The 21886-nt window shown below is 36.5% G+C and overlaps 2 protein-coding genes across 5 annotated transcripts in view; both read right to left on the bottom strand.

Annotated features, from left to right (window-relative positions):
• The window catches only part of LOC117161224 (uncharacterized), a 96285-nt gene extending 88298 nt beyond the window's left edge, over positions 1–7987 (bottom strand). For 3 of the 4 annotated variants that reach the window (XM_033342596.2, XM_033342600.2, XM_033342595.2), the window contains exons 1-2: positions 7914–7987; positions 7138–7428 (exon numbers count right to left, since the gene is read on the bottom strand). The gene's annotated coding sequence lies outside the window, so the exon portion shown is untranslated. Of the gene's footprint in view, positions 1–3876; positions 4009–7137; positions 7429–7913 lie in introns of those variants that run through there. The other variant, XM_076625767.1, reaches the window with a different exon arrangement.
• A 503-nt stretch (positions 7988–8490) lies between these two features.
• Positions 8491–21840, bottom strand: Ack-like (activated Cdc42 kinase-like). Its single transcript, XM_033342632.2, has 9 exons — positions 21756–21840; positions 20633–20725; positions 18973–20559; positions 18652–18882; positions 18454–18575; positions 17889–18119; positions 15016–17148; positions 13185–13786; positions 8491–13082 (listed from the first exon to the last, which is right to left on the bottom strand). The coding sequence occupies exons 1-9, from the start codon at positions 21769–21771 to the stop codon at positions 12113–12115; spliced, it is 5985 nt and encodes a 1994-aa protein (XP_033198523.1). The 5' UTR covers positions 21772–21840; the 3' UTR covers positions 8491–12112.
• Positions 21841–21886: the final 46 nt, after the last annotated feature.

Below are 21886 nucleotides of genomic sequence, written 5' to 3' on the forward strand. Positions count from 1 at the left end.
TTCACAAGTGGATATTTTTTTAAATTAATTTCACAATCCTTGTATAGTAATGTCTTTGTTCTATAAGTATCTTTATATTTTTCCCGTTTTTTCCTTTCTTCTTTACATCCAGTACTAAAGGTCCAATTCTTTCCACACTTTCTTATTATTAGAGTCCTTATACGGTAGCATATTATCAAAGTGTCTGCTTGCTTTCCACTTGTCCTACCAATGTCTGTATATTTTTAGTTACTTTTCCGGGATCTAATGTTAAAAGTCCGCTTGACAGAGATGAATATTCCTTTCCTATTATTAGGGCCTCTGCATTTATGGAACACTTTGCTGTCCTCCTTTGTTGTTTCTAAATTGAGTTAGTCAATTTAAGCAAATTGGAAAAATGTTTTACAATTGACGAGTTTATTATTTCTTGAAGAAAATATCTTCTGACTTGAAAGAAGCTTAAGACCAAACAATTTGACTTAATTGGCGATTTGACGATGATTAAAACCAAAAGATCAAACTCAGAAGATCTACAAAACCCTACATCATCCTTTCCCAGATTAGAACAATCGCCAGACATTAGAAATCCTATTCTAAAAATTCCAAAGTGAAACGAAAAAACCAAGACCGTTCTCTCTGACGTCTAGAAATTCCTGTATTGTTTTCTAGAATTTTCTGCACTTGTTTGTAACGTTGAAGATATAAGTAACTAGCGTTCGAACGGTCAGCGAGTAAGAACGCTTTTGAATGTGTTGTATCTGCATTGGATGCCGAGAATCGGCGGGAGACTCCTTTCGAATTCCCCATAGAACACCTGATGGTGTCGTACGTGGCGCCAAATCGGCGTCACGGTTGCGATTCTCGAATCGAAAATCAACCAAGCCGAGAATCACCAGCCGATTCGAATTTTCAAATAGAAACAACGAGACAGGAATAACAAAAGCGCTTTGCCAACGCGCTCATGTAATCGCCGCTTTCGAGTTCTGGCCACTTTTTCACCTGGAATCCACAATGGGAAAAGGTGTTGCTCCCAGAATTGTGTAACGCAGCGTCAATAAAAATTAATTATGCGCTTCATACACGCCTCTTTCTCTAAATCCTACTCGTTCATGCTGTTCAGTTATAATTACGCATTTACATGTTTCTTTATTTTCTTATTTTTGCCTTTAGCTTGGTGATCTTGGCTATTCAACATAGCACTACTAGGCTTGCTTTCTCTCTCTTCCAGAATTCCTGAAACACTGAATAAATACATATTTATATGCAAATTCTTCGCTTTAAGATTAGGTTGATAGCTGTACGAAATATCTTCAATTATTATTATTATTATTGTTGTCACTATGTGCACATTATATTGTGATATAGCTTATTCTGTTTCATATTTTATGCTTATGTGTGTGTAGGTGTAGATGTTCAGTTCTCCAAATAAAATATTCACTGAATATTCCTTTCTAAGTATCTATGAACTCTAAATACTATGATGTTGTCTAGCTAGGTTTTATAAATATATTAACCGAATATATTACAGATATTTGTAATATAATCCAAATTTCATGTTTCTAGTTATAGGTTAACTTATGCAGAAGAGTCTAACGAAAGCAGGAGCTACCGACGCGACACTAGCGCCACCATTGTCAACTACTCGGGGGTCCCCCAATTTCACATATCTAAGGCTATTCTTTTCATACATGTTTCTGCAACGATTCCAAACAATACATTAAAAACTATAGACGAGGAAGGTACTAGTCATTTTTCGGTCTCTTCGTAGAGAAATACTGATCAAATTACATTTTCATCCCCTGTGCCTATGTCCACCGACGTATAACACACGGGACCAACATGAAAAATTAACAGAAAAAAGCCAACGAACTAGAGAAGAAACGCAGGAATTACTGTCATAGCAAATTACAATGATAAATAGAACATAATAAAGGTATATTACACGCGATACATAGTTTCTTCCTGTGAGCAAAAACCAACTAACTCGATGCATAATAAGGATGATTAAATCATTGAGGACGCCATCACGTCAAGAAATTAATTCTTCATTTCATTCTTTTGGCTCGCGTATCTGAGCACGAAATTGAAATTATCACGTATACACGCGATTTTTCTCGGCAACCTCTTTACGATCTAACTCCATTATCAACTGGCCGTCCTGATTAATATCAAGCTGAGCTGAGAGGAGCACGATCGCCGCTAACGACCAATTATCATAGAACGATTCTCAGACAAGCTAGATTCATTGGCTATAACGTCGATGATTCAAGCCAGGCTCTTCCCCATGAATTATTCATTCGACGTCTAACGGATAGACTTGGCAGTAGAATTCACGCGGAATGCACTTCCCTTCCTTTCGATTCGATCCATGGCACAGGTGTATTAGTATCGCTTTTAATTCTTCTTTCTCCGTTTTCCATGTTTGCCGTTTCTCTTTCTCTTATTATTGGCAAGTCTGTGATAAGAAAATTGCTAAGTGTTGAACAACCAATACTCTTTGGCAGCTGCCATATTTTATTTTGTCTCGGATAGTTAATTGATAGTTTATAGGTTAGGAATGTTCGGATGCGTTATAGTGACATAGCATCCAGTGGTATCTATTTCGATCCAATTCCTGACGATCCAGGTAGATCTTCTTCCTTTATTTTCCATCTTTCTTGTCGTTGGTGTTGTTCTGGGATAAACAAATTTCTGAGTGTTAACCAATCGATTCCCTCAGACAGCTGTCATATTTTATTTTGTCTGGGATGTGAACAAATTGATGGTTTATAGATTATGATGATTAGAACGCGTTCTAGTGACTTTGATTTAGTAACTATAATATTTCAATTTGTAATATTCCTGTAAAGAAGCCTGTTGGCTTCACAACATTTAGTTGAGAGAGGTTACATTTATACTATGGAATTTTGTAATTCCAATTATGCATAAATTAATTAATCGTTACTTTCAATTCGCAATAAAGATCATGTTCTATCTTCTAAATATCATAATGCATATGTATTTTATTCTTAATATTCCGGTTAAGTGATTTTTCTTTTTACTTGAGATTAGAAAGAGTTGTCAGAGTCCATAAAATATCAGATAAAGAATTGAATAGACATATGTTTCATCTCCTAATATCATAACATATACTTTATTCTCGATATTATATATGCTTACTCAAAGATAAAGAACTTTTACAATTGTTCTGTACATCTTCCTTTCAAGTAATTAAACTCTACCTTAATTTCCAACGACTATGACTACAATGGCTACCAATATAATCTGAAAACCCCGATTATAACTAATTAAACCAATCTATCTAATAACCTCTCGTGACTACCAGCATTAAATATAGGTCAAAACGTCAAGGCTGATTTACCATAAGATCAACTATTGTATCATTTAATTAATTATCGAAAATTAAAAGCGAAATATCCTTGTTACCGTTAACTTCCTGCCTTCGTGACTAATTCGAAAAACTTCCTAGTTGGTAACGTTATATCATGAAGTTCCTTTCAGATCGAAAGTTATTATGGACGATATCCAACAACTCCAACATTCATTAACTCCTCCATGAGTTCTTATAATGCTCCGTAAGGCTCTTATTACTAATTCTTGCATGATTGCCTGACGATTTACAGATAGCCAGTACTGCCAACCGTCGTTCCACGAAACTCGGCGAAAAAAAAAACTTCGATTTGAGAGACTCTGATATATGGTGCACATCAGAGATATACGGTAATGCGTAGTATAGCCCGAGGAGCCGGCTCTGCCAGCAGTAAGTGCAGTTATGTTGCACTGACCGCTAGGATGTACCAGCCGGTCCAGAGACTGGTACATCTTGTTGCCATGCAACGTGACGTTTCTGAAATAAAAAGTGCCCCAGCTGGGGGAGAAACGTGAATGTAGATTTACCAAAAAAAGCCACAAGATTCACTGCTGATGCTTCAAAATATTCTGTTGTATAATGGATGCTGATCGCTTGGGAAGGTCTGGCCTCCTTCTTTGAGTTAGATGGTAGCGTAGCAACTAGAGGATAGTTCTCTTGGTACTATAGTTTCATCCAATAAAGTTTCCAGGCACTCGTGTGTTTCCAAATGTTCAGATTGTCAATAGTTCGATTCTCAATCCTTAATTTGCCTATTGAAAAGACATGAAAGTTAAAAGAAGCTGAAGAAGAAGAAACCAAGCAAGACCATAAATCATTGATGTTTCCATCAAGTGAATTTTCTGAATTCACTGAAATTACTAAGAAAGAGTAGAACCTCGGATTTTTAATGTACAATTAATAATAATCCAATGTTTAATCTTTAACCTCTTTTTACCGAGAAATCCTAACCTATTTTCCTTTTTAAAAATAGCCATCCTAACGTAGGAAGAGTATCCCAACTTTTTCTTGTAGAGTATCAAATTTAAGAAAACTCAAGAAATCCAAACATATCAGAACCACGAATCGTTCTCAATTTTAGGTTATGAACTTTTCAGATACTCGTGGGTCTCCATCAGAGTAAAAGTGAGCAGTGCAGGACTAACATTGGTAACACATCCGTACGAAGGGTTTATGAAAGACATTTTCCACGTGATAGTCTCAGTGGCATTACGAAATTCGCCCATGGCAGAGATAACAGTCGCGGGAACCTCTGCCTTGAGGCTCGCCATAGGAGTCACGCTAATATTTCTACGTCGCGGAGCGCATCCTCATAGCCGATGAATAAACAGATAAACACCGTGAGCTAGTCACGAAAGCGAATTGCGTTTCATTAGCATGAAAGTGAGACGCGGATGCGCTGGCATACTATGATAATCATCAAGATCGAACAATTATGCAAATATCAGCGGAAAAACATTGAATAGCTGCGTTGACAGATCAAGCGTACATTCTTCCATAATCTTCCAGACATGTTCCTTACACGATCCTTTTATACGTATGTACTACGTGCAAACATAATATACGAGGAAGTTATGAATCGTCTCATGTCCTTGGTTTCCTAGAAGAGTGACATAATTGAAAAATAGTCAGTTATGAGATACAATAGATTCGTGGGCCCTATCGCCTACTAATTTACTAAATAATAACATTAGCGTATGGACAGGTTACAAATTGCAAGTTGTACATTAGAAGTTATAAACTTGCCTTCTAGAGTTTTCAAATTTTTAGTCAAATAGAATAATTAAATGACTCAACATTGTAAAACCGTGAAAGATAAATGTTTATGGCTTGCAATTTATAACTTACAATTTGTAAAGCAAATGGAATAATTAAATAGTTTACAATTTGTACAATCCACTTCTAGAATTTCATATGATTTATTACAAAAATTATTATCGCTGTTTAAAGTGATGATCGAAGGACTTAAGATACCATTTATTTTATAGAAGAATATAAAATTAGATTATGATTCGAGCATCGTACCAAAACACTTTTCTCATAGAGTATTGTCTCAGTGTTAATTAGGACGACGAACGAGTCCCGTTAGGAAAATTTACTACTATTTTCGACGCTGTACGATACATTCGGCCACCAAGAGCCATGAACCGGTCTCGCCTTCGCTTTGAGACTGAATAAGAAAAACGTAACATACACTGTTAGTTGCTATTAAATCCATGCCAGCTGAAAATCTACATTGACTGACGAAAGTATTTGAATTATTAATATATTATGCGTATTATACAAAACTTTTTGAAATTCCATTAACATTATAATGAAATCCGACTATCATGAGTATACTGGTCAAATTTGAAACCTATGTGAATCTACTTTAAAATTGTTAATTTATGTAGGAATATATAAGCAAATAAAATATTGTGAAAAAAGAATAGTATGCTTATGAGCCAGAGTTAATGTAAAGCTTTCATAACTAAAATACAATAATTACATACTTACATTAATTGTGCAATACAATTTTTCAAATGTTTCGGTATAATAATAATAAAGCATGAAAATAATTCATATAATACATATAAATTTTCTACAATTATTCAAATTCTTTCATCATTCACTGTAGATTCCTCATCACGTGGTATTACCATCCTATCTAGCTCCTCATCAACATGGAAACTCATCAAACTACAATAGAACAACAGAAAGCGTCGTTCATTAATCACCAATACGTATATACATGAGTAATTCTCCAAATAAATACAATACTTTACCAAACACAAAATTTATGTATACGTATGCACGTACCAATTATAAATTCACAGTGAAAAAAATAGAAAAGAAATTCCTCGATAAATTCAAAATTAATTGCATCGAATATTCCATTGTGTTACGAGGATTCCATGAACTTTTACAAAGAAACTCGCGAGCGTTTCGCAACCGATTACATGATACATAAGGAGAAACACACGTGGAAATGGAAGTTTGAAAATACTTAGAAAGCGTGGCTTGAACGATACGCATTCTCCGTCCAAACACAATGCTCCGTCGGACATACGTTGTAATATAGAGCTGACATTCCTATTACCTTGCGCCGCATGCAACGTGCTACATTCTCCGGCTGCGGCAACGATAAACTGCATCTCCTTTCAGACGTTCCTTCCGCACACGTTCCGCGCTACGGCAATAATGAAAATCCACTTCGTGACCTGGTTTCGAATTATCGATGTACTCGGATAATATCTTAGCTGTATGAGAAAACGAATCTCCGAATTAACTTTAGCTACCATTTCGATATTCGTATATGGTTAGTTCTATTTTCTAAGTTCAAGTACACTCGACTTCGTTCTCATGAATCTTCACACTCGATTTTCAATCAAACAAGTCTCAAACGAGAAGATTTTATCGCGTCATTTACTGCATCTGTTATCGAATCCTTTGTTTCTCATTATCCACTTCTATTTATTTCATTCTTTGTCATCCTCCTCTGCCATGTTTTGTAACCCTCATTTCCCAAAGAAATAAATTTCACATAAAAAATCCTAATAGTTTCTTAAATCGCATAAACCAATGGCTCCTAAGTGTGGCCTAAGAAATCTTTACACAAGCAAATTATTATTTTATTATTCGAATAAAAAATATTTGATAGCAGCGTGTGTATTTATTTATATGTAGTAAATATCTTCTCTCCAAGTTTCAACAAGTTTTTATTCAAGAAAATTCTAAATTTTGCAATAATTACTCGCATGTAATATTACTTTTATGTAAATAAGACAATGATCATTTTTATGGCTTACCCCAACGAGGTACACCGATGTTGGTTTCAATAGATAACCTTCCAACGAAATGTTCCTTCACGTTACCAGCATCATTTTCCCAAGTGCTTGTGGTTTCTTTTTTATTATTCACTGCACATCACCACAAGATTCACAACAGAAATGTCACTTTATATCGTCAAAACATTTCGTCTCGTTAATTAATGGCCGTATCGCGTTATAAGCCGGCGATAAATCGAACTGTCTCGAACACCATTAGTTGATCAACTGGTCATCTCGACTTTACGATAATAATCAATATCGAATTCCTAACTGTCAATCATAATTAATGTTTTAAAAAATTATAAAAATCTTGAAATGAAAATATTATCGCATATATACAGAATGAAATATTATTGATGTATATATTTCTTTAGAAAAGTTTCGTAATAAATCATTGTCGGGCAGTTTCACTAAGAAGAAGAAGTATATAAATGGTTTGTACGATATAATGCGATTCTGACGACACTGATCAATTTCGATTTCGAGATATAAAAAATAAAATCGACATATTTTGGAAATAATTTAGGAGATTTCAATATTTTAGTAATTTAATGCTTAATATTTAAATGATACTTAAAGTTAAATAACGATTTTAAATGAAAAATAAACAAATTATATTTACGAATATTTATCGATTTCGAAATTTCAATAAAAACTAAGATGTCTAACTAATCCAATTGAGATATAATTCAAATTGCTTGGAAATAATGAAAGTTTAAAAAATGTTAGGGTTAGGATCTTCTAGGATTAGTTACCGGATTACGAAGCGGTTTGAGGAAAAGTCCCGCGACGATGTTTATCCGGTCGACGATTAAAGCGCACTGAGAATATACAGACTGTCGCGGGCAGTGCAGACTAGCTCGAGTGCTTGACCGCTTGCTTGGTACTTTGGAAAAAAATTTGAACACGTATTAGTAATGTACAATGCCGGCTGTATGTGCATTTTACCTTTTCATTGAAATGAAACAATCGCATTGCATGCTTTTAGATAAATACATAAAAATGAAGGAAGTAAAGTTCAATAATTGCAATTTTGTTCCAATAAATCGATTACTTTTGAACACCTACTGCGGTAGTCAAAGCATTAATTAAAAATTAAGATACTTTCGATTAAAAAATTTCTGAACATCCTATATCACATCGAATTAAAATACATTTTTGAATATTCCACGTATATCAAAAAATTCGCACACATTTTTTCAAAAGGTTCGGAAAAATTTTTGAAAATGTTGCATACGAGATATCTCGATAGTTACATGATCGTAGTTATGTAATTATATGTTTTCTAAAAGCTTTCGGAAAAATGGAAAGGTAATAAATAAGGATGGGGCCTTTTCATTTATGAATGTGTATATATTATCGCAAATACAGTCGATATAAAACATCCTCGTGTTTCCGCGCGATAATAATCCATACAGAGACGTACAAACGTATGTTACCTTATCGTAGTAAGATCGTGTATAAAAAAACGGATTATTAGGATCAACTTACTCCTATTGCCGGAAGAGGCGTCGATTCTCCCCTCGTGAGATTTGGCGGACTTTACTTTTTGATTACTATCCCCGAGGTCGTCGGATTCATCCGCACAAAGGAAACGTGCTCGTTAGCGCGTAGAGATCTTATCGGCTGCAAACGATCTTACGTAAAACGTTCGTGCACCTAATTCGAGAAGATCCTACAAAAGCTCTGCTGTCGGGGATACTTAATACGTTGACTGCTACGTGAATTTCCTATATTCTGTCCTGAGAATAATAGTAAATTGCAACATACTACACCATAACATTGAATTTTTGCAAAATATTATATTGCATTTGTGCACTCTTCTTCTGACAATGTTATCTGAATCATTCACAATGTTGAAAATGTGTCGATCCATAAAATTTATTTTATCTTAGTCGCTCTAGAAAATTTAGTAACGTGTGTTACTGATAATCCCCGTGTCAGTCAACGCGTTAAAGTACCACGCGAGTCTCTCACACTGAGAATCGAGTAAGTACGCTGGCTCAGATAAAACTGATACAGATGCATTACCTTTTATTAATTGATTGATTCTATTAGGTTGGCAACTAAATGATTGCGGATTTTGTCATTACCACCTAATGACAAAATCCGCAATCATTTAGTTGCCAACCCAATAGTTATCCCCATATTGTGGTTCCTGCGCAAAAATAATTGATTTTTTTATACTGAACTTTATCTGTTTCTAGGTCTTCGCCTCCATCACGTGAAGCTCAAGAAACTAAGGGGCCTTCCTTCCTCTTGTTTCTTGGTTACCTTATTCAAGATAGTCAGAGGAATTTCTGTCTTGACTACTATTTATTTTTATTTAAGGAGTTTAATTAAATAATATAAATGGAAGATCACTTATTAATCAACTTCCAATACTACACAGGTCAACTAACCTATAAGGTAATACACTATTGTAGGTTTTAATAGTTTATACTGATCTGTAGATTAAGAATTTTCTGATCATCTTGAACAGTGTAGCTTTACTTTCTAATAGCTGTGCAATCTTAATGCCCTGATACTTTGATTTTCTCAGTCCTCTAGCACATAATTCATGTCTTGAAGCCAACACACGATGGATATAATACGGATTCAGCATAAAAAAATACACGATACGTGTATTTTTATTCAGGAACCGAAAACCTTATTGTTCAATATTAATACAAAAAGAGGCTAAGTAACATTACTTAGGCGATTTCCGTAAGCTCCTATTTGGCTTCGTTGAGGGATACCAAAGCACGGTCGGCAAGGATTTCCAATCGCTCGTAACCAATTCTAACATCGTCCCTTCATTTTTTTTTCTTTTTTTTTAACATTCTTCTCGTAATAAAACATTACAGACGCGTGTGGTACTAGTCAGCTACGCGAAATTACAATGAGCAAATTTGTTCCTCGAACTCGTTTCAATTATAGCAAGATTGACTAAAGGAAGTGTCTGTAGAAAAGGCTCTCGTACAAAAAAGATGGAAAAATATCTGTCAATCAAACAGTATGCAATTTTGCTCTAATTCAAACGAGTTCTATTCCGGATATGTTGTTCGACTTATCAAATTGCTGAACATTTTCAAACATACCCTGTATCTCGAAGATCGTGCAATCCAAAGTTTAGCTAGAGACCACTATAGAAATTGGAACTACGATTTGTACGATCTTGGAGATACTACACAAGAGAAAAACGAAATTTGTTTTACCTGAGACACTTAGTGAGTCCAAAACAGTAATAGAAAAATCTCCGCCGTTGAGATTGTTAATCAAACGTGTCATGAATTTTATTCGTTTTTTATGCACGCTTATTAACAATTTCCTCTTTTATGCCCCCCTTCCCCCAGTCGAATCGAATTACATATCTCTTATAACTTAACAAGGTTAACACGAAAGCTTTGCTTAGCAAAATATAAAAATCAATCTTACTGAACACAAAGATTCCATATATAATATTTGGTGCTTATCGTACCCTACTACCGGGTCAAAATATAAAAATTCCCCCCTCCCCTGTACGAGCTACAAAATGTTCTGCAAAGAAAATTCTCGATCCAGGATTTTGGACATTGAATCATAACAAAAATATCATAACAAGCAGTTCTCTCTCATGTTTCTTTCACTCTCATTCTCTCTCCCATTTGTGCTGATTTTCAGCGTTAATTACGCACACACGACGTGTTTTAATATCTACCACTTATCAGATACAAACTCGCGCTTAATACAGAATAAAATAGTTTGCTAATCACCATCATAAAAATGTGGGTGTCTCTTTTCATTCGGGGTGACTCGATTACAGAAACTCGATGTACGATGAATACGATCGAACACTAATCTACGGTGCGCATGATACCCAAATAATAATACCGTGCAAATATTATCTTTGGAATCGAATATCGTTTCTAGCAGTAAAACATCTTTTTGCCCTTTTTATACCTTCTTATGTTTTGAAGATTGAAAAGTAATGAAAAAAATTAAAGAATCGTTTGATTTGTAGGTTAGATCTCGTAAGATAACATTTAATGATATCAAATGATAGATCTGTATAAAATATACGATTCTTTATGCGTAATCTTTTCAAATAACAGAAAAGATATAACTAACGAAAGATTTTTATAGAAAGAATTAGAAGAAATTTATAAAATTTTTGATCGGTGCAACACGCGGTATAAGGATTAATTTACTGCTTAGTCATAGATTTCGTAATACTTTCTCTTAATATTTGCTTAACTGAAGATGCAAAATTGCATATGCACGCATATATGTATTCAGTTATGCTTCTATTACGTACGATTTGTCCGATCACAAAAACCTGATCAGAGCGATACATTTATTGTGCAAATTATCACATTACGTTCATATTAGACGAAGAAGAGGAAGAAACGCTATTTATCTCTCTCTCGCTAACGAATTAAATAAAAAAAGCTATTACTCCGTACAGGTTGACCCACCAGAAAGAAAATACTTAATTTGGAAGATATCATAATGTCCAAAGCAAATATAATTATTTCGCGTAGAATTTTAATAAGTATTCAAATGGACAGTTCTCTAGATTTAATATCCTAACCTATAACAACTCACCCTGTATGATATTAAGTTACCAGAAAAAATAATTACAATTTGCTTTATTTTGAACATTCTTTCTAATACGCATGAAGGTAAAAATAACTAGCTGACTTCATTTCTGGTGGGCAATTGTATGCCATTCCTCTGCAAAAGCTCTATCAAAATGCCTATCTTGTCCCAGGCAACACACAACGATATATTCGAACACTATAATCTCACTCTAACTAACTCTAAAATAATAAATAAACGTCGCATGAATTCGCGCGGGTATAAAACGGAAAAACATTTTAACTTTGAAAATGCTACCCTAATCTAACCCCATCAAGCGTGTTCCACAAAAACGCTTACATGTCAGATTATCATTAATCTCAAATAAACCTTCCAATTATCAAAAAAATATCGACTAAACCGCAGCAGTGTCATCGGTGCTTCTCAATAACGCGGCTGCCTTCACGACATCACCACCACATTGATTTAACATAACCTTGCAATCCTCCAGCCCAACAAAGTTGTTCTCCTTTTTCAGCAACCCCTGAAGACGTTCCAGTTTAATTGCTGCTAGCACATCCCAATCAGTAACGTTTAACGCGGCTATGCATGATTCTGGAGTGGACTGTTCATGCAGCACCTTCATCATGATCCTAACCTCGTCAGATTGTTCTCCATTTCGAGGTCCACGGGTTCTCCTCGCGTTTGGGCCGTCACAGGCGAACTCCAATAGATCTTCGCATGAAACATGATCGGACTGTCGCGACAGATCACTCGTGTGTCCTGACAGCTTCTCGTTAGATAACCTATTACAAGTGCCTGTTAGACCCGCAGAATGAAAGCTATCATTCGAATCAGTAATAGAAGGTTCTTTCGATATCTCTGATTGTAGTTTGCCCATATTACACCGTGATTGTGAATTATTCTCTGAATATTCCCCATAATCGAACTGCATCATATAATTTGAAGGCCTCTGAACTAATGGCGTCCTTTTGGACGTTTGGACTTTGTTAGGGGTGAGGAGGTCACCTTTTCCAGAGACCATTGAATCTTCGGATTTGTTTAAATCTGATGGAGTGGAATTTCTACTTGCTTCACCTGCCTCGTTTTCTTGAACGTACTTCGAAGTAGAACTTCTGACTGAAGTTTTTGATTCGATGCTAATCTTTCTCTGGAGTCGTTCAGTGGAAGAGTCAGTCGATTGTATGTCACTGTTTTCTTGCATGTTCTGTCGATAGTCTGGGGTATCACAATCGATCAAGTTATCGGAGAACTCGAGCAGATCCTCAGAGATGACACTGAAACGGTGTAATCTATTTTCATCTGCTGGCAACGAATCCAATGCAGCTAATTCGGAGTCTATACGTTGTTCGAATTCTTCTGGACTGAAAGTAGAGATCTCAGTAGTACTGGAATCTTAAATGCTTTTATCTATTTAAATAGCCTTAATATAATTTTATCTAAAATAGAGGAAATGAGATCCTAACCTATTAGTTGAATTCTCTGACGAATAGCCCTCTTGTAATGAGCTGCTGGCTATGGAAGAACTTGTACTCTGCAAACTTCCATCCACCTGGTCCTCGATGGGCGGCGTAGTGACTGCCATCTTGGCCAAAGTTCTGGTTACACCACCACCTGGTATAATTAGAGGATGTTTCCTCTGATGCCTAGGTAAACTAGATTTTGGTTGCAGCGTCTTGGACCTGTCTCTAGGTGGTAACGGTATAGGATTCTCGTCCACGTTACTCTGATTTTGGTTGTTCTCTATTTCCTGGGCTGAGTGATGTCTTTCTAAATGGCGCGATTGAGGTAGGGGCGGCGGCGCGTGTGGTGGTGGCGGTGCCCTGATTTTTGGCAGTGTTTTGGAACCGCTGTGATAGGCGTCGAAGTGGAAATGGTCAGTAGCCAAGTCATCCTGATGGGACACCGGATAGCCTAGCGTGGCGTGCTTGTTCCCACGAATCCTAGGCCTAACAACGGGCAATCCAGAGCGCAACATGCGCAGAGGGTTCGTGTCCGGAGAGGTCTCTATGCTGGGCGTCTCCACAAGGCTGTTGTACACTTCCTTGGCCTCATCCGACAATGTAGCCTAAACAAGTCGTGGGAAGGGATAGATTCGGGAAAGAAGAACAAAAATTAAAGAACGAAAATAACAAATAAAGGGAAAGAGACTGACAGAGAAAGAGACAAATACAGAAAGAGAGTGACTATGAGTTGAAACGTGAAAAAATGTCCTCGTAGAGCGTGTATATGAATCTGGATCCTCTCTAAATGAAAGGAACTCGCAAGCATGTGGGAACAATGAGGAACACACACTTGGTGTCTTACGGTGCAAATCAATATGCCAAAGAAAGGACTAGGATAAAATACATTTGATATAGGCCGACTGGAGATGCTACTCTAAACGGAACAGATGCAGTATGTTTCCTTGTGTATGTGGGCAGAATATCGGAGTTGAAGACTTGCTTGTGTGATTCCATAATTAACATATTTCCATTCCAGTTTCCCTCCAAGTACAAATAGTATAAACGTGTAAATGCATCCAAACGTATTATCGACTAGATATTATTATTCAGTTAATTACTATGTAACATGCAAGCATGCTAAGCGTATGTGACACGAACTGCTTCAGGACAGTCCTTCGTTTAAGTACACTGTATATTGTCCAGAGTTGGGTACTGTTTTCCAATCAACGTGATCCACGTGATCTCTAAGATCCTAGAATGTCATTTCATTCAATATTTTCGCCATTTATTATCACCGAACAATGTTCATTCCATTGATGGCTATAACAAACAACCTGAATAAAAAAACAGCAACCATTTCGTTTAATGTACGACTTACAAAGGATTATATCTTCATTATTTGGGATCATATGTATATAGAGAACTCCTTATGAAAGCTATTTTATATTAGAAAAGATACTCACATGGGGGATTTCTTTAAGACTGAAATCTTTTAAAGTTTTCTTAACATCAGCAATTACTACTGTAGTGTGATCATCTCAAAAGCTGTAGTTAACTCAAAAACAGTGTTGACAATCTAACAGTATTATTTTGAGTAAACTGACAAGAGGATTCACCCTGTACATCAATCACTTAATCAGATAACATGAACATTCAATGAAGGTTAATCTAAAAGGAATCAAAAATAGTTCTGCCCAACTCTGGTGCCATCCCATACATTTCTGCCAAGAACATGCACTTGGCATATCAATGATGACATATTACAGATATCTGGTTCCAAGATCAGGTGGAAAGCATTATAGATCAGGATCTTAGATGTTTATGGGGCAGGAGATGGCGGAAAGGTCAATAGGTCGTTCGTGAACTCCGGATACTCTGAGCTAGTATCAGAATCCAGATCAGAGTTGCTGGTGAATGTCAGACTAGAACTGGGAGCACTTTCTGGCCAAGAAAGCAGGTTATTTCTTGAAGAGAAAGGTGGTGATAGTGAATTCAAAAAGCTCGTCGATGGAGGCGGTGATTTTCCGCAAAGTTCTATCGACGAGAATCCCCTGGCAGTCTCCGGATGCAAAAAATGGGTTTTATTTTTGAAATTCAATCGCAGGTTATGTGGAAGCTTCTTATGGCGGCGCTTATAGCGCAAACGGCTCCGTATATCTGTTTCTGAGTGAGAAATAGAATCTGAATCCTCGCTAGAATCATTGGTAGGATGAAAGGATCTCCTTATATTTTTAATAGGTGGCTTCCTGTTCTCAGACAGTGAAGACGTTCTGTGCCTATATATGTTAGTAACTGTAGACATCTTTTCCAAAAGTGTATCAGTCTTGGGTAATTCCCTTCTCGTATTGTCATTCTGATAGAGTTTTGGTGGCTCCAGAATATGCTGATGCAAATTGGGACTAGATGGAGGAGGATTTGTTTTCTGCGAAGTCAGATTCAGTTTCATGCTGATCTGTGATTGACACTGAAGAGGAATATTCAAATCCAAATGTTTAGGCTTTTGTATAGGAATATTTAAGCTTCTCAGAGGCGTCTGAGTTTGGCCAGATATGTCAAAATTCCTTACACTGGTGACTAACGATTTTGACGTAGTAGTTTCTACATTTCTTGAATTTTGCGCAATGTTCTTGCCTAATTGAATCATGTTTTGAGTCAGTTTACCTAGACCCAGGTTCAATCCCTGACCTTTCTTCGAATCTAGATAATTTTTCACGCTCTCCAAACCTGACACTTCTTTCTGATACTTCTCTGCCAAAAGTTTACTGCTCAGTTCCACTTGATTATTCACCTCCGCATCTGATTTCCTTCTAAGTCGTTGGAAATTGACACGCAGGCTCTCTGAGCTGCTGTAAACGGGGGATTCTTTTTTCTCAGACTCTGCAATAAACAATGGATTGTTGGATATTACAAAAGGAAAAGCATCGTGACCATTTTGATTCTGTTCTATCTTGCGGAAACTTTGGATATTAATTCTCATAGCTTCCGTATTTGCTCTCGGACTTTCTGATCCACCTCCCACTTTCAAATTAGTCTTTATACTATCTGTAGATCCATAAATGATGCTTTTGCCCTCTTGACTCGGGTTTCTAGGTACGAATGGCACTTTTCCACCTCTTGACTTTGATATGTCAATCTTTTTAGGAAATTCGGGTATGTTCATCTTGGAAGAATCACTGAAAGAACTAGAAATCTTCGGCCTTGTACCCAAATCCATGATAGCCATCTTATCTCTAGGTGAATCGAACTTAATAGGCTTGCTACGTCCAAAATCAATGAAATTCGTGGATTTCTCCTTCATCAAGTCGAAGCTGGTACTTTCTTCGCATTGTGCTTCAAAACTTGTCACGTTATCTTTCAATGGCTGATCGCAATTAGAAAATTTGCCTGCCACTTGCTGATTATGTTTATTCACAGCCATGGGACCTTGTTCCTGAATGTTCGAATAGCACACTGATTTGTTTGGCTGTTCCAAATTATTTATCTTATCATATTTATCCTCGCCAAAATATAATACTTTCTCACTAGGACATGTGAGAGCACTGTCGTCGTCGAAATACTTTGGCTGTTCGAAATAACGATCCACGTAGCTAGTGGACACTCTTTTTTGCTCTCGAGGAAAATCGAAGTTCGAATTTTCTATGCTAAGAGAGGGTACCTTTCTACTTTGTTGGAGAGCATTTAATTTCCCACTCATGTCCGTCACGCTATCGCAATTGAAGTTGCCTTTCTTGTTACCATTCTCCAGAAATTCCGTCGACTTTACCAAATTCTGTTTCGTAGCTGCATTGTCAAGAATATGTGCGTCAAATTCTATGTCCATATAGGAAGTCCACACAGTTGGTTTAGTTAAGAGTTCCCTAGATTTTGCGAAGCAAAATTCAGCGGACGCTTTGTCCCATAATGGTAATTTCAAGGTCGATGGTGCACCAAGTGATTCTATGCTAGATACAGTGGATGAAAGTGATTGCAAACTTGAACACAACCACTTTATGTAGACATTGATAGTTCCCAAACAATCATGCGATTCATTTGGGAAAATAATAAATAATAAGCGGTGACGAAATATAATCATGCGGGAATGCCACGATTAAAACAAGCAAAGCAAGTATTGTACCAAGAGTTCAAGTTTCCGATGATTGCATGTAGTTGATAGAAAAAGTAAATAAATATTTAAATATGGCGATGCAATGACAATAGAACGAAAAAATAAGAAATAACCAGTAATAAATAATTGAAAAATTCAAAAACAAACAAAAAATAAACAGACAGGAAAGGATTAGAGGAAAGTCGAGATTAGTCTTTCTTGTAAATTAACAAGCATTTTATCAACTTAATGTACATACAATCAAGTAACTCAGGTCAGAATATGAAGAACAGATACGATTATGATATACCTACTCTTTCGTGTGGCATCAGGAATTAACTCTGTTCCATAACAGTTTCAACAAAAATGGATCGAAAGTATGTCACGAAGAACCCTCTCGTCGAATAAAGAAGTTTTGTACTTTAAAATGTATGAATTATCATTTATGTTCGTGTTGGAATGAATAATTGATGTCTGTAAGATTGATTTGTTCTTGTATGGCTGCTTGTTAGTTTCAGTAAAAAATAAAATTGAATTAGTATCTTTTTTTCCAAGTGCAATATTAGAATCGTGTTCTGATTATGTTAATTGTGTACCTTTTAAAAGTTATCGGTGATCAAACGAAAATATGTTTAATATACCTGTATGTCAGGTATACTGGCAGCTTCTTCTGAAAAGTGTCGTCTGTCTGGTTTGGGACTGTGTTGATGTGGCAACTTAAAAGAGAACTTTCTGCGTCTTGAAGGACTGGCAGGTGTTCGGGGAGACTCCGGTGGATGTTCAAGGTCTGTCATGGAACGTGCTGTCAATTCCTGTGCCATAGCAATGGCTGAGTAGAGAGTTTTCTGATCGGCAGCTGAGATAGGCTTCACCTAAATATATAAGAAGTAGACGTTTACCACCTCTGGTAAATGGATAATATACAAATTTCTGCTTTTCTTCCCATTTCACGTTAATTTTTATCATACAAAAATTTACTGCATGTGTCTTTTTATTTTTTTCTTTTGTATTTGTTAACTCTGTTTTTGAATGCTACAAATTTTGGGTCCTATGCTTCGACATGCATATAATACATATAACATATAAAAAGATACTAACGATACACAGCAGCAAATAATGGATAAAAAATAAACGATCAACTAATAATACATAAAAGCATAATGATAAATAAGAGACAAAATGTTACTGTACATTTATTGGACTCACGGTGGCCTGTTTCTTCTTATTGCTCTGTTTCGCCTGTATTTCCCTCAGTTCGTTTCGAACATTGCTCGATTCATGTTCGGTTGATAAGGGATGAACTGGAGGTGGTGGAGGAGGAGAAGATCCTAAAAGTGAAATTAGTTGATTTACTAAAAAATGCTCTGTGTTATATTCTTTGATATACAAACTCACTGAATTTACCTAGTGATCTAAACATTTGGTCCATTTCAGCCAACAAACTTGGACCGAAATCAAAATTCAACGTTTTATCGAATCTCAAAGGGCTGTCTTGATTTTCTTCATCACTGATCTCGTGATACTCATGATCCGCTCCAAGAGTATCGTTATTGCCAGCCACATTTAACGGAACAGACTGTTTACTTGAATTAGCAGCATGACATATTTCAGAATTTACGTCTGACCACAAACTTTCTAATAAAAGGAATACATTCGATAATATTAAAAATTCCATTAACGAACTTAAATATTAATAAAGGAATATTGTAAAAGAAATATACATACCGTGTTTATTTGAAACATCCTGTTGTGCATTTCTATAATCCCTCAATAATTCTCTGTTCGTCTCCGCGCTTCTCGTATCCTGATTCAAAGTTTGACTAGAATTATCCGTTACATCTTCTTGTGGTTTGTACGGTGTCACTACTTGTCGTGGTAGGTGTGGATATTTGCCACCAAGGAAGCCAATATCGCCAAAATAAGCTCCATCCAGTCCGACATGGCCAGTATGTTTCAAATCACCTTGCGGAGAGGAAATCATGTCCGTTCGGATCTTTCGTCTCTGAGAAGAAAAGGCGTTCTTTCCATCACCACGTGTAAATTCACCTGGCTTGTTACTTGGTAAATTAGATCCAAGATATGCTATTGTGTGAGCAGGATTGAAAAAGCCAGTTTTTCCATTATTCAAAACACCTTTCCACATGGTGTTACTACTTCCTTTGTCAAGAACAGTAATAACATCTCCTTGCCTGTAAACAAGTTGACTGGTTTCTGTACTATCTTGAACAGCTTGAACCTGTTCCGGTTTCAAGTCAGGCAAAAGATTAATCAGCTCAGAGAACTTTGGTCGTTTGGATGGCTCGTGTTGCCAACACTGTTGCATGAGTGAAAAATACTCCTTTGGGCAACACTCTGGTTGTTCTAATCTTTGAAAATTAGGATCATCTATCGCTTCTAAAATTTGATGACCCGTCAACGCCGCCCATGGTTGAAAACCATAGCTGAACATCTCCCACAAAGTCACTCCATAGGCCCATACATCACTCGCTGAAGTGAACTTTAAATATGATATACATTCTGGAGCACACCATGCTATTGGCAATTTCAAATTTACATTGAAATTCGTTTGATAATAGTCTTTTCCAACTCCTAAAGCTCGAGACAAACCGAAATCAGATATTTTGACCTTGTTCTTAGAGAACACTAGAATATTTCTGGCAGCAAGATCCCTGTGTATGAGTCTTTTAGCTTCTAAATATTGCATTCCATCTGCAATTTGCACAGCAAAGTCGCATAGCGAAAGAACAGGGAAGCTAGTACGTAAACTAGGTTCTTTTAGACATTCTAGTAATGATCTTAAAGGTGCTAACTCCGTGACGAGCATCAAGGAATTTGTATCCAAAACTACGCCATACAATCTTACGATATGCTCGTGATCTATTGCATACATTATGACTGCTTCTTTCAAGAATTCAATCGGATTGTTTTGCATTCTTTCCCGTGACAAACACTTAATCGCTACTTGTATTCTTTCTCCGTCGTTCGTCCAAACGCCTTGTTGAACAACTCCAAACTCGCCAGTCCCTAGTTCTTTGTTCACGATGATCGCATCCGCTGGTATCATGTACTTATTAGGAACACGAATCGGTGGTTTATCTTGCCTTTCTTCTGGTAACATAGTTAAAGCACCTGTGGTTGGTTCTTCCCGTTTTGGTAACAACATCTTTTTGAATTTGGATAGATAGTTTTGTGGAAAGTGTTTCTGAAAATACTTTTTTAAACGACGCATTTCTGGTTTGCTCATTCCAATGGCATTCAAGTCCTCCTCCGTTACATATTTCAATTGAGCAGTTGTCTGTACCTTTAAGTCCCCTGTATAAATATATAACAAATTACTACTTCGGATTCTTTGATGTGCTTAATAACTCCAACTAGAAATACAGACCTCGGATCCCAGGATAATATTGCTGGAGCTCTGCTTCCATAAGGAATTCATACAAACCAGGTCCAGTGTTGCGGGACATTCCTCCTTGTGTGTCTTTAAACAAATAAAACGAATACATGTAAATATGAAATAATTTTTAATAATTAATCATTTTTATGAAAATTATTTGTTCATGAATATTCATCAAGTTTCAACTTTTGAATTAACCCGCCATAAAAAAGAACGACACTAATCCCCGCTACTATCGAACTCTATTAATACTAGTCCAAAGGTCGGAGCAAGTTTTCACCGATAAATTAATCCACTAATAAATGTATCTCACTGAAATCACTCGGGAAACACTCAAAACAAAAAAATGTCTCCTACCGTAGAAATAAAAATTTTACTTACACGACCACCGAACATTACCAAATCTGAACTATCATTTTCGAGCGTGATTATTGCACGAGTGTACGATCGTTCATCGGTAATATCACAGTAATATTAAACAAATGAAATTTTTTTCAAGTACTGAAAGAACACGGAGAGCAACTCAAAACTTTTATGCAGAAAGAAAGCACGAAACGCACAGAATGGGGGAAAATAGAAAATAATAGAGGCGAATCAGAGTGGGGAGAGAGTACGAAATTATAGGCACGCGACGACAATCCCGGTGTGTACCGTGTGCATCGTGTAATATAATTTTACGGGTGCACTGGTTGAGAATATCAAGAATCATCGCGCGTTCCTCCACCACGCCAGATTCGAAAAATGTGTCTATCATCTTGTTATTTCTCATACACAGTTGCTATAAAAAGTATTGGCACACCATTGTATTCATTATAGTATTTACATACCAATTAATTAGGTCCAAGTTTAATAAATAATATGTATTTTCACATGACTACAAAAATTTGGTACTTTAAAAATAAAATGTGGAACTTGATAATAAAAACGCTTCATTGGGAAATAAGAGTATGTGCCAATTTTTGTAGCTACTATATGTATACCACGATCGAACCAAAGCCCCATAAAAGAACAAGAAACGAAATCAAGAATCGCTACATTTCTGTCGAAGACACGCCCTGTGTGTGTTGCTGCAAATAGATTATTATTTATATAAGTGTGTCTTTTCAGCTCGTACCGTGGCACTCACCCATTCTACGATAACGCAGCACGGTACACTCGGAGCTCCTCTCCTTGTCATGAGACGCAAGCGTCTGCCACACTTCGTTCGACCGATCGCCGATCTAAAATCAGGAAACTTATCTCTTT

This window comes from Bombus vancouverensis, chromosome 16 (assembly GCF_051014615.1).
Source record: "Bombus vancouverensis nearcticus chromosome 16, iyBomVanc1_principal, whole genome shotgun sequence".
NCBI lineage: Eukaryota > Metazoa > Arthropoda > Insecta > Hymenoptera > Apidae > Bombus > Bombus vancouverensis.

Excerpts from the sequence above, each read along its gene's own strand:
- Ack-like (XM_033342632.2), bottom strand. Across the intron at positions 20,560-20,632 it reads ATATTATCCTGGGATCCGAG|GGGACTTAAAGGTACAGACA; the intron begins GTCTGTATTTCT and ends ATATTTATACAG. Across the intron at positions 13,083-13,184 it reads TCAGAGAATTCAACTAATAG|TCCAGAAGAATTCGAACAAC; the intron begins GTTAGGATCTCA and ends CTCTACTTTCAG.